The sequence below is a fragment of the Pan paniscus genome, chromosome 7, assembly GCF_029289425.2.
Source record: "Pan paniscus chromosome 7, NHGRI_mPanPan1-v2.0_pri, whole genome shotgun sequence".
Lineage (NCBI taxonomy): Eukaryota > Metazoa > Chordata > Mammalia > Primates > Hominidae > Pan > Pan paniscus.
Window position 1 is genome coordinate 70,502,591 of NC_073256.2, and position 22,133 is coordinate 70,524,723.

Here is a 22,133-nt window from a genome sequence, read left to right on the forward strand (position 1 = left end):
CCAGAAGTACATTGTATTTTCTGTTTTTTGTTTTTTACTGGTTCAACAACCAACCAGGAGACTAAGCAGCTGAGTTCATTCATTGCAGTAAAATTGGACTGGAAAAAAAAAATTAAGTCGTTGTGCTTGGACAAATTTTTTGCACATCCCTCTCCTAAACTTCTAGTGAAAAATCCTATCATCCCCCTTCCCCAACCATGTGACATTTTAAATATATCCTTATGACTAAGCAATTATGTGTCCCCATGAAAAGCAAGCATATTAAAAAAAAATTCTGTGCTTGCTGCAGTAAGCAGAGACTGAAGAATCCAGGGATTAGGGATACTATTTATGGAGCTGTTAATGCTTGGAGTTGAGGCTGATAAATCATCATTAACAAACACTTAGCAAAAATTTGGGCCTACAAAGATGTTTGAAAATAAACCTGCAGGTGAAGATTTTGAAAGATTTTTGTGCCACTAATAACATCATATAAATCTTATTTATGTAGTCTGCACATTTATAAGCCCAAAGAATGAATAAGTTAAAGAAATCAGACATTAAACATGCTGAGCTTTGATAATACATGGGTTATGCATTCCTTGACAGATGGGGGAATAGTTAAAATGGTAATAAATAATAAAAAAAATAAAGATGAGAGTGTTGAAGATAACGACATTGGAAACAAAAGTGAAAAAATAGTGAAAATACATAGTGTAGCTATCAATTGAATTGGGTGACAATTGTGGCAAATAGGAGGAAAAACATTTTATGCTGTGCTTCTGGCTTTGTCATATAAGGTTTTCATAAGCACCTGAAGTTAGTTGCTAATTGTCAGAAAGGAAAATTTAACATCAACCATGATAAAAAGAAATTTTAAAAATTTGGCGGAAATGTCCAACATAGATGGATAACCAACAAGAAATCTACTTTTTCAAATACTTTTAGCTAAATGACAGTGATAGATGCAGTAATAGCCACTTCTAAAAAATGGCACTTTAAGAAGATTATCTGTAGCCTGAATGACAGGTATTAGTAATACCTGTCTTTGAATATATTCAGGTAAAATGATCTCCATTCTGGAAAACACTGACATCTTGAAATCTATCCTTGTATTTTTTCAAGTATTTGAGCTAATTTTAAGTTCTCTTCTTACATATTTTAGACTTATCACTGAGCTCTCCCAGGAGTTCATCTCCTTCTATATATCCTTCCCTTGAGGTCAGATAATTTATCAGCCTTGTACTTTTTTACAATAGAATGAATATTTGTTAGCTAGGGCATATGGCCCTGCTTTTAAATCAACAACTTTGAGCTTTGACTTTTCCTGCCCAAGGAGAAGGACTGAAGAAAGGAGCTGATGCAATCTTTGCTTACTCAGAATCATTTACAACACCTGATATTTTAAGGTGTGTCTAAATGACATGTTAACTAAGCATTATTTAAGTTCTCCCTTTGGGTTAAGTTAGATAAAGAAGAATTTCATATTGCCTTAAAGATTGAGAAAAAAAGTCTGAAAGAATTTATTGTTATGAATTTAGCATTAAAAAAGAATTTACATGCTTTTGTTGAACTACTATAGCAAATGCTTAGTGAATCATATTATGTAGTATAATGAACACGAAGTCAATGTTACAGATTCCAGCAAAAATGTCTGTTTCTCCAGGTGGGGTGGGTGGAATTGTGTATTGTTCTTCTCCCAATTTAAACCACGTAACTCTTTTTGACTTGGTTTGAGAATAAAAGTTAGTGCTCAACTATGATAACCACCTTGTTCTAAATTTCTGGTACATTTTCTTTCTTTGAATTATTTAGATGGCAAGTACACGTACGTGTGTGTGTGTGTGTGTGTGTGCGTGCATGCGCGCATGTGCGTGCATACTTTTTGAGGTGCATATGTATTTAACCTAATCAATTGGAGCAGCTTCTGGGGACACTGTGTTGAGAAGTATCTGAGGCCATGTGCCGGTTAGCAGGAAGCTGCATGATTTCATTAGGGCTGTGTGATGGTTGAGGAAGGGCTGAGTGTTGCTTTTTGTGCTGTCAATATGTAGTTTGTGTTCTAAATGCTTTTTTATGTATACTTTCAAACACCTTTAACTATTCATTTAATTGTCTTACTTTATATCTGTTTTAATATTTTAAGGTCTCCCTTTAAAAAAATCATAAGCAAGTTCACTCTTCATCTGAAATTTGAAAGATTTCTCAGTGAACAGAAGCCTGGTTTCTCTATGTGAAGATGTCAAATCATGCTGGTCCTCAGAAGCATCATACTTGTTTTCATGAAGAATTTTAGGAGAAGTTTTCACTTAATTCAGTCCAGGCAATTCCACATGTTGTCAGACCAGCTCTTCTTTATAGGTTGCTTGAAAGATTTCTTTGGTTGTCCTAAATTCATGAGAAGTGTTCTAATTTTCTGCTTACACTCAGCTGGGTTTCACTCTGGGGTATTTTTGAATATGTAAGCCTGCACAAAGAAACTGATGTATCTTCTCTGCTTATACCATTTCCCAGTATACCACATTTGTCTTTATAAAGGTCAGGCATGATGGAAATAGCCAATGTTTCTCACTTACCTTGTTTCCTTACTTGTTGGATTTTCATGTCTGAGTTCTTCGGAAAATGTTAATGTGAATTTCTATAAATGTAACTGCTCAATTGCACAAAGTATGATTTATAAAGAGTTCTAAGATCTTGGAATAAAAAGTACTCATTGTATCCCAGATATTATTCTTACTAGTAATATCAGCAAGGACAATCGCTTTTCTAATTATTTACTTCTATCAATGTCTCAGAAATTGCCTTAATTCTAAGGTCAAATATAGTGGATTATAATTTGCTGGTACCTTACTTGACTTTTTGAAAAAATATATATTTAAATTTGCATCTCTCTAGGATCTTTGTTTTTTTTCTCCGTCAAGAGGGCTATTAAAAATCTCCATTGTTCTATCTCCAAGAAGTAGCAGCATGAGTGACCAGCTGTGATTAGAACAGCCAAACTTTAGGGGGAAAAATGCCCACTTTCATCTAATTAAGAGAGAGGAGAGTTTCTGTTTTTTAAAAAAATACAACTTCTCATAATAACTGTGAAAGTGCAGTGGTTATTGAAAGTACGTAATTGCTGACAATAATTATTTTGAAACAGTAGTTCTGGAAATAGCTGAGTCTGTATGAATGAGGTAAACATTAAGTAGCTGAAAGTATGTTTGAAAGGGGGTACATAGAAGAAAAAGAGTTGGGGCCAAGTATCATCAACTAGATGAAAGAACATTCTGATTTCCTTGCAGAATATCTAACTACATTCAAAGAGATAAATAAAAATGAGAAAGATAATATCAGATTTCTTACATTTCAGTGGTGCTTTATGAGATTCACATATACACAGGCACAATGACAGGTGCAGAAACAGAGTCTAATGTATTTATCAACCTCATCGGTACCAGAGGTGATTCAGGAAAACGAAGACTTCATCAGTCCAAAAACAATGAAATCAAGTTTCAGCGTGGACAGGTAATAGAAACAGGTCTTCATCAGTTTTTACCGACTATCCTTCCTTTAATTTATTTAACAAAAACACACACAAACAGAAAATTTCTGAGATGCTCAGTTGATTCCTGTGAGGAATTCAGGGAGGTGTGGTCATTTCTTAGTGTGCATGTTATTGTTCTGGAGTTGAGTAGAGGATGGGACTTAACCCAACAAACGCAATATTCTACTTCCAGATAGGGCAGACTCAGCTATAACAAAATGAACATCCTGCTGAGAACAACTAGAAACATTTGCTAAAACATCTTTTAAACTGGTTTTAAAGGTATGAGAGAGCTACCCAGGCATTTAGGGCTTGAGGGCCCAATATCCTGGAGAGAAAGAAAGTGCAGAGGAGAACATGGTATCAGCATGGCTTTCCACCATTTGTAAGGGGAAGCTTGGAATCAAGAAGCCAGTCAGAAAGTAGCAGTGGAGGAGTGGAGAGTCTGAGATGCTGTTCAGAGATTTAGGAGGCCTCATGGGGCTGGGATTTCTCACTTGAAAAGTGGCGATAGTGTGAGTCCTCTTGAAGCAGAGCAGGGACAGGTCCTGCAGCTCGTCATTGAGAGCAGTGATCCCAGGAAGCAGCAGTGAAGGAAGGCAGAGAGAGCGAGACGTAAAGAGGAAGACTCAGTGGAAGTGTGCATTCTAGAAGTCACTGCTGTTGGCAGCAGGGACTGGATCACTCTAGGACCAGAGCCACCAGACTGGGCACCAGGAGCAGCAGTGACGGGAGCAGCCTTGGGGGACAGAACTCATGTCTTATGGCCGTGCACAGATAAACTCCATCTCTGCCATTGTGGTTACTCCATCCATGGCCCATGGCCCATTGCACCACAGGCACTGAGGTGGCTAAGACAAGACCTCTAAATAAAAAATTATAAAATATTATTGGAAAAAAATTTAAAATATACCTACATGGGAAGCTGAGGTAGGAGAATTGCTTGAGCCTAGCCCAACTTAGCAAGACCTCATCTCTAAAAAAAAGAGAGAAAGAAAGAGAGAGAGAAAGAAAGAGAAAGGAAGGAAGAGAAAGAAAGAAAAGAAAAAGAAAGAAAGAACAAAGAAAAAAGAAAGAGAGAGAGAAAGAAAGAGAAAGGAAGGAAGAGAAAGAAAGAAAAGAAAAAGAAAGAAAGAAAGAAAGAACAAAGAAAAAAGAAAGAGAGAGAGAAAGAAAGAGAAAGGAAGGAAGAGAAAGAAAGAAAAGAAAAAGAAAGAAAGAAAGAACAAAGAAAAAAGAAAGGGAGAGAGAAAGAGAAAGGAAGGAAGGAAGGAAAAGAAAAGAGAAAGAAAGGAAGAAAGAAAGAAAAGAAAAGAAATGAAGGAAAGAAAATAAAAGAAAAAGAAATATACTATGTTCAGGGACTCAGTATTATAAAGTTCTTACTGCTGTCTAATTGATCTGCAGTTTTAATGTAATATCAATCAAAATCTCAGAAACTTTTTTTAAACAGAAATTGGCAATCTAATTATAAAATTTATGTGGAAATGCAGTCAAATACACCTAAAATAATGTTGAAGAAGAAAAACCAAGTGGAGGAATTACAGTACCAGGTATCAAGACTTATGAAATTAAGGTAATTAAGACAGCATCAATTTGTACAAAGAAAGTCAAATATAGCAAAGAAACAGAAGACAGTCCAGAAACAGATCCACACATCCTAATGTGCAGCATCAGAGAAAGCACTGAAAAATTTCAACAAATTTTTAAATTGGATATTGTTATAGAAAAAAAAATCACAACTTCTATTTTACATCAAATCCCCAAATCAGTTTTATGTAACATTATATCTAAATGTGAAAGGTAAAACAATTAAATATCTAGAAGATAATGATGCAAGAAAATCCTCATAATCTAGGCGGTTGATTAGGACTTTAAAAGTGTTTAATTGTGGGCTGGGCACAGTAGCTCATGCCTGTAATCCCAGCACTTTGGGAGGCCGAGGTGGGTGGATCATTTGAGGTCAGGAGTTCGAGACCAGCCTGGCCAACATGGTGAAATCTTGCCTTTACTGAAAATACAAAAATTAGCTGGGCATGGCGTTGGGTGCCTGTAGTCTCAGCTACTCAGGAGGCTGAGGCAGGAGAATCACCTGAACCCAGGAATTGGAGGTTGCATTGAGCCAAGATAGCACCATTGCACTCCAGCCTGGGTGACAGAGAAAGACTCTGTCTCAAAAAATAAATGAATAAATAAAATTAATTGTGGCAAAATACACATAACATAAAATTTATTTTTAACCATTTTGAAGTATAATTTTCTTACAGTATAATGGTTTAAGTACATTCACATTATTGTGTAAGCATGACTACCGTCCATCTCCAGAACTCTTTTCATTTTGCAAAACTGAAACTCAGTATTCATTAAAGAACTCTCCATTCTTCAGTCCTCCAGCCCTTGGCAACCACCATTCTACTTTATGTGTCTATGAGTTGACTACTCTAGGTACCTCATATAAGTGGAATCATACAGTATTTTCTTTTTGTGACTAACTTCACTTAGCATAATATCCTCAAATTTCATGCATGTCGTAGCATGTGACAGGATTTATTTCCTTTGCGAGACTGAGTAGTATTCCATTGTATTGTTCATGCATGTTGTAGCATGTGAGAGGACATCTTTCCTTTGAAAGGCTGAATAATATTTCAAAACATTTCATGCTTTGTTTATCCATTTACCCCATGATGGACACTTGGGTTGCTTCCGCCTTTTAGCTATTGTGAATGATGTCGCTATGAACATGACTAGACAGTTATAAGCTAAAACTTTAAAGACAAATCAGAAAGCATAAAGGGGAAAAAGATAAATTATACTATTTTAGTATTAAAGATTTCTGTTCCTCAAGATACCATTAAGAGAGTAAAAAGGGAAGGCACACAGTGGGAGAAGATATTGTAAAAACATACTGGCAAAAGACTTGTTTGCAGACTGTGTATAGAAAACCACAGAGCAACAAGAAAAAGACAGAAAACCCTATTTAAAACATGGGCATGACACGAATGTGTGCTCTACAAAAGAAGGTATCCAAATCACCAATAAACATAAAAAGCCTACCCAGCCTTATTAATAATCAGAAAGAGTCAATGAAAATCACAGTGAAGTGTTACTGTGCGTGATCAGATGGTTAAACTTAAAGAGGATAACAATAAATATTGATTCACCCGTGGAGCACTTTGAACTCTCATATGCTTCGCATACGGAGTGCATATTAGTATAAGTATTTTTAGGAAGTGAGACTTACTATACACACACACACACACACACACACACACACACCCTATAACCCAGCTGTTTCCCAACAGAAATATATGCAGATATCATGAAAAGACCCATATAAGAATGTTCTGAGCAGCATTATTCTAGGAATAATGTTTGTCTATAAATAGTACAGTGGATAAATAATTTCGAGTAATATTCAGTAATGAAAATGAACAAGACACTGCTGAGCAAAATGGCATGGATGAATCTCACGTTGAGTGACACAAGCCAGGTGGAGCAAGAATGCACTGTAGGATTCTATTGATATATGGTCCCAGACAAGGCAAAACAAAATAAAAGTGCTAAAAGTCAGGATAGTGGATATCGTTTGGGGAGACAGTGACTGAGAGGGGCATGTCGGGGTCTTAGGTGCTGATAAGGCTCTGTTACTTTCATGGATGTGTTTGTTGAGTGTGCATTTGTAATTTGTACACCTGTATCTATTTCATAGTTTATTTTAAAAAGTCCTATGCGTGTGTATGTATATGTATGTACATATACATATTTCAATACATAGTTTATTTAAAAGTAAAAGATATTAAGAGACAGAACAATGTGGAAAGCACCAATTCTGGTGATAGCTTCCTGGGTCTGAGACTTGGCTCCTCACATACTAGGTGTTGACCTGGGACAAGTAGCTTAACTCTAGGTGCCTCAGTCTCTTCGACTGTGAAATGAGAAAGTGAGTAGTACTGACCTCATGGGCTGTTGTGAGGATTCAATGAGTTAATATATGAAAAACACTTGGGAGAGTTTGGCACTTACTCATATAGTACGGATTATGAGCTGTTATTATTAGTAATAGTAGATTTAAAATAAATCTCCTAATTACGTTCTAAAAATCTTTTTCACTAGACTCTGTGACTTAGGAGAGCAAGAATTATATTCTACATGTTTTTGTGTCTCTCACAAAGCATAGTGTAGAATTTTGCACATAAAATAGTAATTTTTATAGTAGTAAGAATACTATATAGTATAGTAACAATATAGTATCAATAGTAATACTATTTTTTTTCTAGAGAAAGGAAATATCTTAATGGTCACTGAGTTTATTTATTTATTGTACAGGTTGATATTTTTTCCATTAAGGCTGTATCTCTCGGAAAATTGAAGAAAGTTCTGATTAGTCATGATGGAACAGGTCCAGGTAAGATTTAGTTTCTTGGTAAGAAGTTTATTTTGCAAATTTATGAAAAATCATATAAGAAGCAGGTGAAAGAACAGGAAAATGTACAGGTCATATAAAATTCAGATAAGAAAATAATCTTATTTTATATTATATTTAATGTAAATATATGAAGTTATATTTATATATAATTTACATTGAATATATTATAATTATATATCATACTTCATTCTAACTTAATGTAAGTATTTCATATGTGTCTGTCACCATAGGCCCTGCCTGTGAGCACAGACACCCCATGCATCTCACTGACATTTGCATCCACCCAGGGACTGGCATCCTGCAGTCCCTCAACAAAGAACCCTGGGGATGCAGTCTGAGGACCTCTGGAATCGGGGCCCCTGGAGGTGCTTGTGCTGCAAGAGACAAACAGAAAAGCACATATACCTCTGATTATTTGGTACCCACACAGGCAGAATCTCTGGGGTGGGCCCAGGGATCTATTTTATTTAAGATACTCAGATAATTCCTAAATGTTTTGAAGTTCTACAAATTTGCTACAAATTTGAGTCTTTACTGAAGCTTTCTATTTATTCCATTTGTGGTTAGATAACCCTGGACATAACTATATTTGGGTTAAAAGAATAATACTGTATGTGGCTTCTTCTTAAAAATGGAAAGAAAAAAATAACTTGAGAATCTCACTATTGTCCCTCCTGTACCTGCACATTTTTTTGTTAATGAGTATTTCCTTAAAAAAAAAAATCAGTATTTTGGAAGTTTATTGCTCCCTCCATCAAAGCCATTTCTATATGAGTAAATTAGCCATATAAACATGTTTAAAATCACAATGTCCCTTTCATTCTTCCTTCTGTCATTTTTATTCTTTGTATCAAACAACCTTGGTTATATTTTCCCCTTCAAATGTGCAGCCTACCTCTTCAAATAAATGTCTAATTCTCCTTCCTTTGCCTGCAATAGTGATTGCCCTGATGTTGTGGTGGCAGTTTTCTCTACAGCACCTCAATTCTGGCTTTTTAGGATGTGGGTTGGATGTTCTAACATTGTTTCCATCCCATGTCACAAAGAAGAGTCTGAGAATAATTTTTTAAAACAAGAGTCTGGGGGTTCTACTAACTGTTCTGTTCCAATCCATGCCAAAGTCTACAGCTCTGACTGTAACTAGCTATCCTGAATATCCATGTGCTGCTGGCAAGGGAGGCTTGGGGCAAAAGCAGGAAATCACAATGAAAGTTTCCATCCTTCATAAAAGTAATCTAAAAGGCACCACACTCTACAGTGACACCACTCTGCAACAACCCAGCACTACAGTAACACTGCTCCACAGTTAAACAACTCCATACTGACACCCGTCTACAGTGACACTCATCTACGGTAACACCCCCTACAGTGACACCCCTCTACAGTGACACCACCCTACAGTGACACTACCCTACAGTGACACCACCTACATTGATGCTGCTGTACAGTGACAATGCCCTACAGTGATTCCTCCTATACTGATACCACTCCATAGTGACAACGCTCCACAGTGACACTGCTACAGTGACGCCACCCTACAGTGAAACCCTGTACAGTGACATCACCCTGCACTGACACCACCTACAGTGATACCACTCCATAATGACAATGCTCCATGGTGACACACTCCACAGGGACACCACCCTACAGTGACACCACCTATAGTGACACTGATCCAAAGTGACAACACTCCACAGTGGCACCACCTACAGTGATATCACTCTGTAGTGACACCACCCTACAGTGACACCCCTCTACAGTGACAGTGCTGCTCCACAGTGACATTGCACTACAGTGACACCACCTACAGTGATACCACTCCACAGTGACAACACTCCACAGTGACACTGCTCTGCAGTGACACTACCCTACAGTGACACCACTCTGCAGTGAAACAACTCTATAATGGCACCCCTCTGCAGTGAGCTGCTCTATGGTGACACTGCTTTACAATGACACCACTCTACAGTGACACCAGTCTACAGTGACATAGTCTACAGTGACACTGCTCTACAGTGACACTCCTTTACAGTGCCATGGCTGTGCACTGATGCCACTCTGCAGTGAAGCCACTCTATGGTGACACTCCTCTACAGTAACATCACTCTGCAGTGACATCACTCTACAGCGACACTGCTCTATAGCAGCACTGCTCTACAGTGACATCAATCTACAGTGACACTGCTCTACAGTGAGAACATTCCACCGTGACATCACTCTATAGTAACATTGCTGTACAGTGGCACTGCTGTACAGTGACACCACTCCACAGTGACACCACCTTACAGAAACGCCACTCTACAGTGACACTGCTCCACAGTGACACCACCTTACAGAAATGCAACTCTACAGTGACACCACTCTACAGTGACAGCACTCTGCAGTGATACCAGCCTACAGACACTGCTCTACAGTGACACAGCTCTATAGCAACATCACTTTACAGTGACAGTGCTCTGCAGTGACAATGTTCCACAGTGACATCACTCTGCAGTAACATCACTCTACAGTGACAGTGCTCTACAGTGACAATGTTCCACAGTGGCATCACTCTGCAGTAACATCACTCTACAGTGGCATTGCTCTACAGTGACACCACCTTACAGAAACACCACTCTACAGTGACACCACTCTGCAGTGACACCATGTATAGAAGGAAGCATATTATGTCATTCCTTCCTCTATTCTATTTCTTACTTCTGCCTTTTTCTAATAATTTCCTCTATACGATCCTGAACTCATTGAACTGTGTGTCTATTTTCTTTCTATTCACTGCTACCTCACATTTTCTGCTTCTGCTCCATTTGGTTTCTGTCACTATGGCCACTTTAAGCTCTTCCCATTCATTTTAAAGAGATTTACTGAAAATCATTTCACTGATTTAAATATGTTCATTCAATAAATGGTCACTAATTAAACTATACTGTCAGGCACAATACTAGACACTAGGAAAATGAAGATAAATACTACATAATTCTAGCCTTTAAAAAACTCAAAAGGACTATAAATCATGCTGCTATAAAGACACATGCACACGTATGTTTATTGCAGCATTATTCACAATAGCAAAAAGACTTGGAACCAACCCAAATGTCCAACAATGATAGACTGGATTAAGAAAATGTGGCACATATACACCATGGAATACTATGCAGCCATAAAAAATGATGAGTTCATGTCCTTTGTAGGGACATGGATGAAATTGGAAATCATCATTCTCAGTAAACTATCGCAAGAACAAAAAACCAAACACCGCATATTCTCACTCATAGGTGGGAATTGAACAATGAGATCACATGGACACAGGAAGGGGAATATCACACTCTGGGGACTGTGGTGGGGTGGGGGGAGGGGGGAGGGATAGCATTGGGAGATATACCTAATGCTAGATGACTATTTAGTGGGTGCAGCGCACCAGCATGGCACATGTATACATATGTAACTAACCTGCACAATGTGCACATGTACCCTAAAACCTAAAGTATAATTTAAAAAAATAGTAACTCTCTAAAAAAAAAAATATATATATATATAAAATAAAAAGTTAGCCGGGCATGGTAGTACAAAAAAAAAAAACAAAAAAAAACCTCAAAATCTAGCAGAAAGAAAAGAGGAATATGGAAATCAATGTGATAAATGGTTTCAGGACTATGATATAAGTTATAATATAGAGTTACATTTTAGCAGCAGAACTGAAGTTTGAATTTAATAGCTCTAAGGGAGCCAGTAGGAAAGATATGAATGAAGTGGAATTGACAGGTCTTGGTTGATAGCTGTGCCTGGGGAGAAGACATGGAGGGAAAGGTCGGATCAGGGATGGTGTTCAAGCAGCGGGTTTGCTGAAGAGTGTGGGATAAGGGACCCAGGGAAACACAGGGACAGACACAGCAGACATGCAACTGTGAAGAATGCCCAGGGTGTCTGGAGATCACACACATGCATGCACTCATGCATGCACACACCAAAGCTTTTGTCTTTCTAGGAAATTTCCTGCGTAATATAATCATGTGCTTGTACAAGTCATGTAATAAACTCAACCTGACAAAACTTCATAAATTTACATTAAATATATTTAATGTAAATGTATATAATTTAATATATTCAGTCAATAAATGGTCACTATATAATTTAATTAGTGACCATTTATAACCTTACATTATATTTAATGTAAATATACCTAATGTAAATATATATCATAAATCTACATTAAATATTTACATTAAATATATTTAATGTAAATTTATGATGTATAAATATATATTATATAAATATATTATAATTATAATATTCCAGTTTGACTGTTACAAACAAGCTGAAATAAACATTCTTTTTCTTTTCTTTTCTTTTTTTTTTTTTTTTGAGATGGAATCTCACTCTGTTGCCCAGGCTGGAGTACAGTGGTGTGATCTTGGCTTACTGCAACCTCCATCTCCTGGGTTCAAGCAATGCTTCTGCCTCAGCCTCCTGAGTGGCTTGGACTACAGGCTCATGCCACCATGCCCAGCTAATTTTTTGTATTTTTAGTAGAGACGGGGTTTCGCCATGTTGGCCAGGCTGGTCTCAAACTCCTGACTTCAGGTAATCTACCCGCCTTGGCCTCCGAAAGTGCTGGGATTACAGGCGTGAGCCACCGGGCACAGCCTGAAAGAAATTTTGTAATGCACAGAAGCAAGAGTTCTTCTAGGAGGGTGGTTCCCAACTGGGGGCAAATTTGCCCCCTAGGGACATTTGACAATGTCTGGAGACTGTTTTGGTTGTCACAGCTGGTAGATGTTACTACCAGCACCTAGTGGGTAGAAGCCTGAGATACTGCTAAGCATTTTACCACACACAAGACAGTCCCACAACAAAGAATTATTAGGCCCCAAATGTCAGCAGAGCTGAGGCTAAGAAACCTCAGGTTCTAAGGTAAATCCATAGAAGTCAGTTGCTAGGTAGGTCAAAGGATATGATGATATCTGGCTCTCTAAGATAAACTACTAGTTTCAAAAGTGATTCTACTAAATTTTTCTCTTACCTACAGTATATAAGAACTTCTATTACATCATATCTCGCCAACACCTGGTACACTTAATTTTTTCCTTTATTTTACGTAAGTTGGTATAAAATAGTATTCTCTTTGGCCCTAATTTGCATTACCCTGATTTCTAGGAAGAGTGAGCATTCTTTCTACTTCTTTTTTTATCCTTAACTGAATTTCTTTGTCTGTGGAAATACATGTTCTTCTCCATAATATTTAGGGTAAAGGCAAAGGTCCTCTAATAAAAAGTGATTTACAAAAAAGATTTTTTAAAGACAGCAGAGTATTCCACACACAGGTAACAGCCCCAAAGAGAGAGCCCTTCCCAGCCAGCCATCAGGGACCAGGTCCTTCCGCCTTGCTATTCTTCCATCACCTAAATCTCCTCTCCTCTGCGTGGTCAGAGCTGGTTACAGCACATGAAAGAGGGAAAGTCCCCTGCAACAGTGTTTTTGAGCATGGGAGATGGCAGCTGCGCATATGACTTCTGGCCAAATTTCATTCCTGAGAAACTACTCACATAGTTCATCTGTGGCTGCAGAGACATCTGGGAGATGTGGGCCTCTCGCATTGCAGAAATGCCAAGAAAGGGAGAGCAACTAACAGTGACTGGTACTGTATCTTCTCTAGTTAGTGTTATGTTTTAATGGCTGAAATTCTTAATTTTAAAGTAGATCAAGAGTATAGTATAATTTTTAAATTATCAGCATATTTTGTGTCTTATTTAAGAAAGTCTTCTCTACCCCCAGAATATTCCAAATGGATATATATATACAGAATCATGTGCTGCATAACCATGTTTCAGTTAACATGAACCACATATATGATGGTAGTCTCATAAGATTATCATGGAGTTGAAAAATTCCTATCACCTAGTAACATCACTGCCGTTGCAATATTGCAGTGAAACATATTACCTTTTCTATGTTTAGAAACACATATACTTATCATTGTGTGACAATTGCCTACAGTATTTAGTACAGTAACACGCTGAACAGGTTATAGCCTAGGAGTATAGGCTGTGCCATATCACCTAGGTGTGTAGTAGACGATACCATCTAGGTTTGTGTAAGTGCTCACAGTGTTTGCATGATAATGAAATCACCAAATGATGCCTTTCTCAGAATGTGTCTCTGATGTTAATGACTACAGTTTATACATCCACATACATATATTTTAAGTCTTGCTTTTAAGATTTAAAATTTTACTCCATCTGTAATTGATTTCTATGTATGATACGAGGATGGAGTCAACATTCATTCTTTTCCATATGGATCATCAATTGTACTACCACTCTGTATTGACTGCTTCGTCTTCACTTGAGAGCTCTACAAAGTCATCTTTATTTTATACAAGAAGTCATTGCTTTGCATGGAATCTATATGCACAAATTTCAGTTGCAATGATTTACTTAACACAAATCCCCAAACAGCATAGTTCAAATTTCAGCTACCATGCTGTAGTAACTGCAATTGCATAAGTACAAACTTTGCTGCCAGCTTTTTAGTCTACAAATCACTATGTGGATAACAGATGCACATTCTCATCAGCAACCAGTCACATCACTTCTTCCAATGTCTGTCTGTTGGTGCTGGGTCATGGTGCATTTGTTATCAGTATATGCCTAGACAGCAAAGTGTATAGTTGTGTTGCTTCCTTGTTTACCAATAATGAATCCATGTGACAGTTTATAACAATATATAATTGAAAGATGAAAGTGTATCAAAGAAATGAAAAGTGGCAATGCTGGAAGTGAAGTTCAAATCTAAAATAAATGGGTTATAGACATAATTTACCACCATGAAAGTGTTGACACTGCCACCATTTGAGAGACTGTAGATTTGCAGCAAGAGGAAATTAATGAGGGGAATTGATGTCCATGGATGAGGAAGGTGGTGGTGTCAAAAAGGACGAAGGTGTCGATAAAAACTTCACTTAAAGGAATTCTGAGATATTTTATGACATTGAAAACACAAAGAAAAAATATTGTAAGCTGATCCAAATTTAGGAGTTTAATAATTTGCTAAGATGCAAAAGATGCTTCCTCTGTATTATAAATTATATGTTGAGAAAAAGAAGGCAAACACCAAACAATTCCTAAGTTTTTTTATTAGAAAAAATAAAACATTTTAATTTTCAGTGTTACTAATGTTTTAAATTATAGTGCATTAAATATTAGTGTTGCTACTTTTCATTTTTTATAGCCATTTTAAATTCACAGTAAAGATTTTTTGATGTTTTGAAAAAATGTTTACAGATCATCAAGCAGTCATAATTTTTCCCTGTTGATTATTAAGATGGCTTGCATAGTTTCAGCTTGCAGTTCTTGTTATGGTTCCACACTATTGTGCAGAGCAGCACTGCCTGTATCAAGTTTGTGTGAAGGGGAAAGCTTAATTCTGAATTCATTTTCTGTCCCATAGTCAATTTATCTATGCCAGCCCCAATTCCACATTGCCTTGATTGGTATAGATTTACAATAAATGTTGATAAGTGGTAGGGTGATTCCCCTCCCTTACTCAAGATCAGAAGTGCTTATGATATTCTTGGGCTTTTATCATCCACATGAATTTTATTACCAGCTTCTGGATTTTCATGTAAAACACTATGGTGAATTTGATTTAATTACATTGAGGTTTTGAATTAGTTTATGAGGAACTGACATCTTTATGATATCTTCCTACTTACCAATATGAGATAGTTCTCCATTTATTTATGGATTTTTTTGCTGTCATTTCCTACATTTAGATGATTTTTCTATAAATTATACTATATCTGATTTTAAATTTACTCCCAAATTCTTAAATTTTTATAGCAATTCAACATTGTAACTTTTATTAAATTATGCTTTTTAACCTTTTCTCTCTGGTTAATAGAAATACACTGGATTTTTATGTATTAATTATATTTCTAACAATTTTTCTCATCACTCTTAATTCTATATTCTGTGATTTCTTTGGGTTTTTAAGTTAAGTCATATCTTCTGTGAATAATGACAATTCTGTTTCTTTTTTCTATACTTATCAGTTTTCCTTTTCCTTTCTTCTTTCCCTCCTCTCCTTCCTCCCTTCTTCCCTCCTTCTCTCTCTCCCTTCTTTCCTTACTTTCATTTTTTCTTTCTTTAATTGTATTGACAAGTACAGTAATCAATAACTTCTAAATTTTCACTATTAAGAATGATGATTGATTGTGACTTTCCATTACTATTTAAACTTATAAATCTTCTATGACTTAACATAACTGAAATGCATTTATGTGAATTTACTTCTCTCTTTATTCTTGGCTCATGTGTTTTTAAATAATTTTTTTTTAAATTTTATAGAGAGTTTGGGTCCCTATCTTCTCTTGTCCTCTGCTTCTAGTACTCTGAGTAATTAGGTTGCTCACTCACATTTTCATTTCTCTACGGGCATAATTTGCATGTGCATATTTTTGTACCTTGACGTGTGTACTTAAAAAGGAACATTTGGAGGACCTATGAATAAAATCACAATGCTGGTATTTTTAAGCTAAAGAGTTAAATAAATCTCCTTTGTCAACTGACACAGGTAATGGATGGTTTCTTGGGAGTGTTGTTGTTAAGTCTGAAGATGAAGACAGCAGTGAAGAGGTGCTGTTTCTATGCAACAGGTATGCTCTTAATGCATTATTATGCAAAATTATGCTCTCTTTGTCTAATTTATTCCACCTGTGTCCTCCAGCATGCCTCATCCCAGCTGTTGGACAACATCATTCCCTCCCTGAAAACCAGAGCTGAAGGCCTTCTCTCCTCAAGAAGCTGTCCTTTATCAGCACTAGTAATTCTCTCTTCTTTTGTAATCTCTAACATTTTTCTCTTCTGAAAAAAGTATGGTGAAATGGAAAGAAATTGGATTAGGACTTAGAAAACAGGTTCTTCTTTCTGTTTCTAAAACACATGCTAAGCTCCCTGCTAGTACTGTGAACTTGGGTACCACTCTTAACTTCTCTGAGGTTCAATGTCCTCATGTGGAAGATGGCAATAATACCTGCTTCCCCTAGTTCATTTGAATCATTTAAACTCAAATGATGTTATATATGTGAACTGTGAACTCTAATGCATTGTACTAATGTGGCGTAGCTGTAATATAACAGGAGACTTAAGTGGCAGGGGTAACTGTAATTCCTTGGCCGGGTGGTCATAGGTGAATCTCTTAAACTTCTGATTCTCAGTTTCAAAGTTTTATGAGAATGATTAAATCTTCTCTACCTACTTTATAGAGTTATAATAAGTAGAATATCAAATGCACCTTAAAACAAAATGCACTAAACATAGAAATTATGTAGTTAAGTTCCCTCCATTATTAACCAATCTACAGAATATGTTGATCCATTTGATCAGTCATTATGCAAGTAGTAATTGACCACCCACCATATCAAGAAGTGGGATAGATAATGGAGATCCAGCAATAAGGCAATCCAGTTTCTGTCGGCAAGGACCTATGGTCCCCACATGGGAACATGGGAAATGTTAACGACATGAGGGCAATGAGAGAGGCTTATATATGCTGTGAAGACCTGGGTGTCAAGGTGCTATGTCTATGTGATTGCATGTTTCTTGAATCTAGAGAACTCATGCATTGTATCTATTAATTTATCCATCCATTTAATATGTTAATTTATCCATCCATTTATTTATGCAAAAATATTGCCTGCCTGCTAGGTGTTAGGTACTATACCAAATCCTAGAGATTTAGAGATAAAAAAGTAGAGTTCTTGTCTTCAAAGAACTTCCAATTGATGCTCAATAAGGGAGGAGAGATGTAACGCTACATGAAGCTGGAGAGCTGAGTGTGCTCTGAGTTTAGTAGGTGGCTCAGCATCACTATTCCCTAAAGTGAGGGACACTCTTCAGATATGCAGAGATGCACATTGGTTGACTGACTGGATTTTACCTTACTATAGTTTCGATTCTAGGAAATAGTCATTCCTTTGAAACTTAATAAGGAGTTGCATTTTGTATGAACAAAATGTGTAGCACTTCTCTGATCATCTGTTTGTTTCTTTTCTCAATGCACTTCCATTTAAAGTGCATGTAGTAGTAGCTATTGCCATTTTATGAAATTCAAGCTCTAGGAAGAGACCTTGTATTTTTATTTTTGCAAGAAATCTTAGTGAATAGGGAATAGAAGGGGCAAAGATTGAAGTTTTTTAGCACCAGATTTGGATTACAACGGCATTACTTACTAGCTCTGGGAGCCTCAGTTTATTCTTATGTAAAATGGCAGTAATGACACCTATTTTGCAGGGTTGTTTGAGGATTTCAGACAATGTATATAAAGTACCTACAAAAGTGTCCTGCAATTATTAGAGGCTCCATGATGGTAAATGTTGTTGTCACAGAAACAATTTTAAAGAAATTTTTAGACATGATACTACACATGCAAATGAAGGGAGAAAACACACCTTTGTTTCTTGATCATGTGTCTAGTATTTAGAACTCTCAAATAATTGACTAAGTTTTACTTTTTAAATATTGTATCTGCACAGTCCAATATGGTAGCCACTAGTCACATATGGCTAATTAAATTTAAATTAATCAAATCAAATCAAATAAAAATTCAGTTGCTTGGTTGTACTAGCTACATTTCAAGTGCTGAATAGACACAGATGGTTAGTGACTACCATATTGGCCAGTATATATACAACATTTGGTTTTATATCACATCTAGATATTTGGTATCATATGAAGCTGTGTTTAATATTTTACAGTGTAGTTTATTGCTCTGAATGTGATGGTACCAATGAAATAATGTAAGTAGTAAATATAAGATTATTACTTTTCTAGAAGTGCCACATTTAGCAAAGTCAAAAGGCATCCAGGGCAGGTGATAATGGTCACATTCTCATCCAAGCCAAAATTAATTTTACTGGCAATGCAAAGGAGTAGAAATCATGAAGGTGACTTATTTCTACATTTTATAATAATCACAAACCCTAGAAATTGGACTTACAGGAACAAAATGATGCAGATGAAAATATTTAAGATGTTTTGTTGTATTATACTATCATATGGAATGATATGCACACAGGTGTATCATTGCCTGTTATCATTAACTTAACTATAGCAATATAAACTGTTTTCCTTGCCTTTTCTCTCTGAGGACCCAGGGTTAAATAAATATTAAAAAATTATCTTGCTATTCCATCAGAAGTGGAAGAAACCATAGATAACATTTAGTTTCATGGTTTGTTTGACAGATGAGCAAACTGTGACCTAATGAGATTAATGGCATGCACACCTCAGACCCATTAGTCAGAAAGCAGGGGCTCTTGGTTCCTTGGCCCTCTGGAAAGTTTTAATTTAGTGTCTATCAATCTGTTGTTTCTATGATATAACTATGATTTTGTGAATTATCTTCTACTGAAGAATTCCCTGCACAAGATATCAAGTTTGCTATAAAATTGTTTTGTCAGAAAGTTCTACTTTCTGGAGTGTTTGGAGCATTTAGATGACATAAGCTTTACTGTCTTCCCCAGTATAGATTATCAACTACTTAAATGCAAGTCCCCTTCTAATTATGGGAAAAGAAAAGGTCTCCGAGAAGGAGGTTATTTATAACTTTATTTGTGGAGTTTCAAAATAACCAAGATATAGAGGGGTTACATTTTGTGTTGTGGGAGCCTCTAAGATTTCTGCACCCATCTGTTGTATTGCTGTAGAGAAAAATCAGAAGAATACCCATCACTAGCATTTACTGAATGCTTTCCAAGGAATAGGCTTCATGGTAAAGCCAGAAATGCATACAGATACTCATTTGATCCCCACAGCCAGCCTACAGGTAGACTCTGTGATATTTATATTTCAAAGACAAGCAAATTGTCTTTGAAATATAAAGATAGTAAATTTTTTGCCTGAATATATTAATAATCGGTGGAGTCAGGATTGAGATCAAAATATATTTGACTCTAGGACTGTACTATCTCACACGGGAGCCACAAGCCACATATGTCTACTGAACTGTGGCTCTTCCAATGTAGGTATAAGATACATTCCAGATTTCAAGAATGGAGAATAAAGAAGAATGTGATATAATTTTTATACTGATTACATGTTGAAATAATAATCTTTTGAATTTATGAAAATTCAAAATATTAATTTTACCTTCTTTTTACTTCTTTCCATATATGGTTTGTATTCTAGTTCTCTTGAAGAGTGCTGTCCTAGAGTCTGAGGGTTTAGCCACTGTGTATACCTGCCAGTCACATGACAGGAGAGAAATAACAGCTACCACTAAGGAAACTCCAAGTGAGAAATTTTGACTATGTTAGAATATTTGTAATGTTACCAGAGGACTTTTCTAAAAGCCAAAATTTTAGAGTGAACCAATATGACTTTGCAACTTGAGTGTAGGAAAAAAGCTTGCCGAAGCTGGACTGCTAAATAATCTGGTGTGGCTTAAAATCTTAAATCCTTTTTTAAAATTCTGATCTCTCTAAAGGCCTCTTTAAATTCTTTCCATATGTTTTTTTTTTCCTTTCTAACTAATGAGCCTTCTTTCAATGCTCTCTCATATTAATTATCTTCTTTTTTTTGCATGGCAGATGGCTAGATGAGTACCAAGATGATGGCAAGACCCAGCGGGAATTGCTCGCAGAAAGTAGTCCCAGTGCAGGAGGAGAGACTGGGTCTACCATCTCCTGAAAGGGCCCACTTGGGCCTGTCGCTCCAATATGCTTCAAAAGGCTATTGATCTGATTGTGATAGTGCATTTGTCTTTTGCTTGGGCTGGAGCAAACACCTGGGGAGGGTCAGTTTGTGTTGGACCCACTCATTGTTTCTGAGAACTTCCAAAATTGGGAGGATGCACTGACAGCCTCGGCCAACAGCTGACCAAGATCAGCCCCTGGTATCTGGGGTACCCATACTGCTGTTGCTCACCTCCTCCCCCTCCTCTTCCTTCACCTTTTCTTTCCCTTCCTCCCCCCACTTCCCCTCCCTCCTCTCCCTTCTTTCTTTTCCTTTTTCTTTCAGAAAATATGACTTACTGCTAAGGTTACTGAAATGTCTAAATAAGTAGTCTTTGTAGAAAATAACTGAAGAGGTACCTAATAACATTTGATGCATGAAAAACACTTTTATGCAACCTATGTTAATTTTAAAGTGGAAGTTTTATTGTTAGACAATGGTATGTCTCTCTCAGAATTAGTGGTAAAATCAATAAGAAAATGTAGAAAGAACCCAACCAATTGGGTTACCGTGTGTTCCCAGTGCACGTCCTGTGGGTCCACTTGCAGTTTGAGCTTCGAGCTGGTGACAGAGGCCTGCAGGCAGAGAGCAGCAGAGCGCAGGACAGATATCTCACATCCATCGGTCACTTTTTCTCATGAAGCCTCAAATACTTGTCAACTTGGTGCCACAGTTGCCTTCTTCTAATCCGTTAATTTGGCACATAAGCTAAAACTCATTTGCCAGCCCCGGAGAGGTCAGGATGTAGCTTTTGATATCAAAGACACCTGTCTTTGAATCTCTATTTTGCCCCTGTGAGGTAGATGCTATCATCACCCACATTTTGCAGATGAGGAAACCGACACATGGAAAAGCCAAGTGACCTGCCCAAGCTTAGAGAGTGGAACGAGCAGGAGAGCTGGGATGTGACCCTAGAAGTCTGACTTCAGAGCCCATGCACGTCCACACTGTGACCTTGGCCCTCCTGCCTTCCCTGCTTGTTTTTAGTATCCCGTGAAATCAGGCAGAGGGGCCAAGGAGGCAAATCTTGCATACCACCTTCATGATTTTTGTCGTCTGCAATAGTACCTGTACTAGTATATGCTTGATATTTTCTTCCTTGAACTGTGTCTAAATCAGTGTATTTAGAGGTGAAGAGAGCTTGGCCTCATCCTAAATCATATTCCAAATATCCATGAAATCACTGATTTAATATGTCATTACATTTTTTCCTAAAACACATTAAAATAAATCTATGTCTAACAAAAATTTTAGGTTAGTCTATATACTACCTAAAATTATTTTATAAATATCTAGTAGTCGGCACATTTCACCATTACGGTGTGTGTGTATATGTGTGTGTGTGTGTGCATGTGTGTATGTGTGTGTAGAACTTAACTCTGGCCTGGCAGATCATTATTAGTAAATAATATTCAGTAAGTAGATGCTGTTGTTATAATGGTTTCCCTTTTACTAACCCATGACCAAGAAC

The 22,133-nt window shown here is 36.9% G+C and overlaps 1 protein-coding gene across 1 annotated transcript in view; it reads left to right on the forward strand.

Annotated features, from left to right (window-relative positions):
* RP1 (RP1 axonemal microtubule associated) overlaps nucleotides 1-21,910 on the forward strand; it is a 333,216-nt gene extending 311,306 nt beyond the window's left edge. The window contains exons 28-31 of the mRNA XM_057303012.2: nucleotides 3,335-3,489; nucleotides 7,835-7,913; nucleotides 16,503-16,584; nucleotides 20,518-21,910. Of these exons, the coding sequence (XP_057158995.2) occupies nucleotides 3,335-3,489; nucleotides 7,835-7,913; nucleotides 16,503-16,584; nucleotides 20,518-20,617 (416 nt within the window). The 3' untranslated portion in view covers nucleotides 20,618-21,910. The remainder of the gene's footprint in view (nucleotides 1-3,334; nucleotides 3,490-7,834; nucleotides 7,914-16,502; nucleotides 16,585-20,517) is intronic.
* The last annotated feature ends 223 nt before the right edge of the window (nucleotides 21,911-22,133 follow it).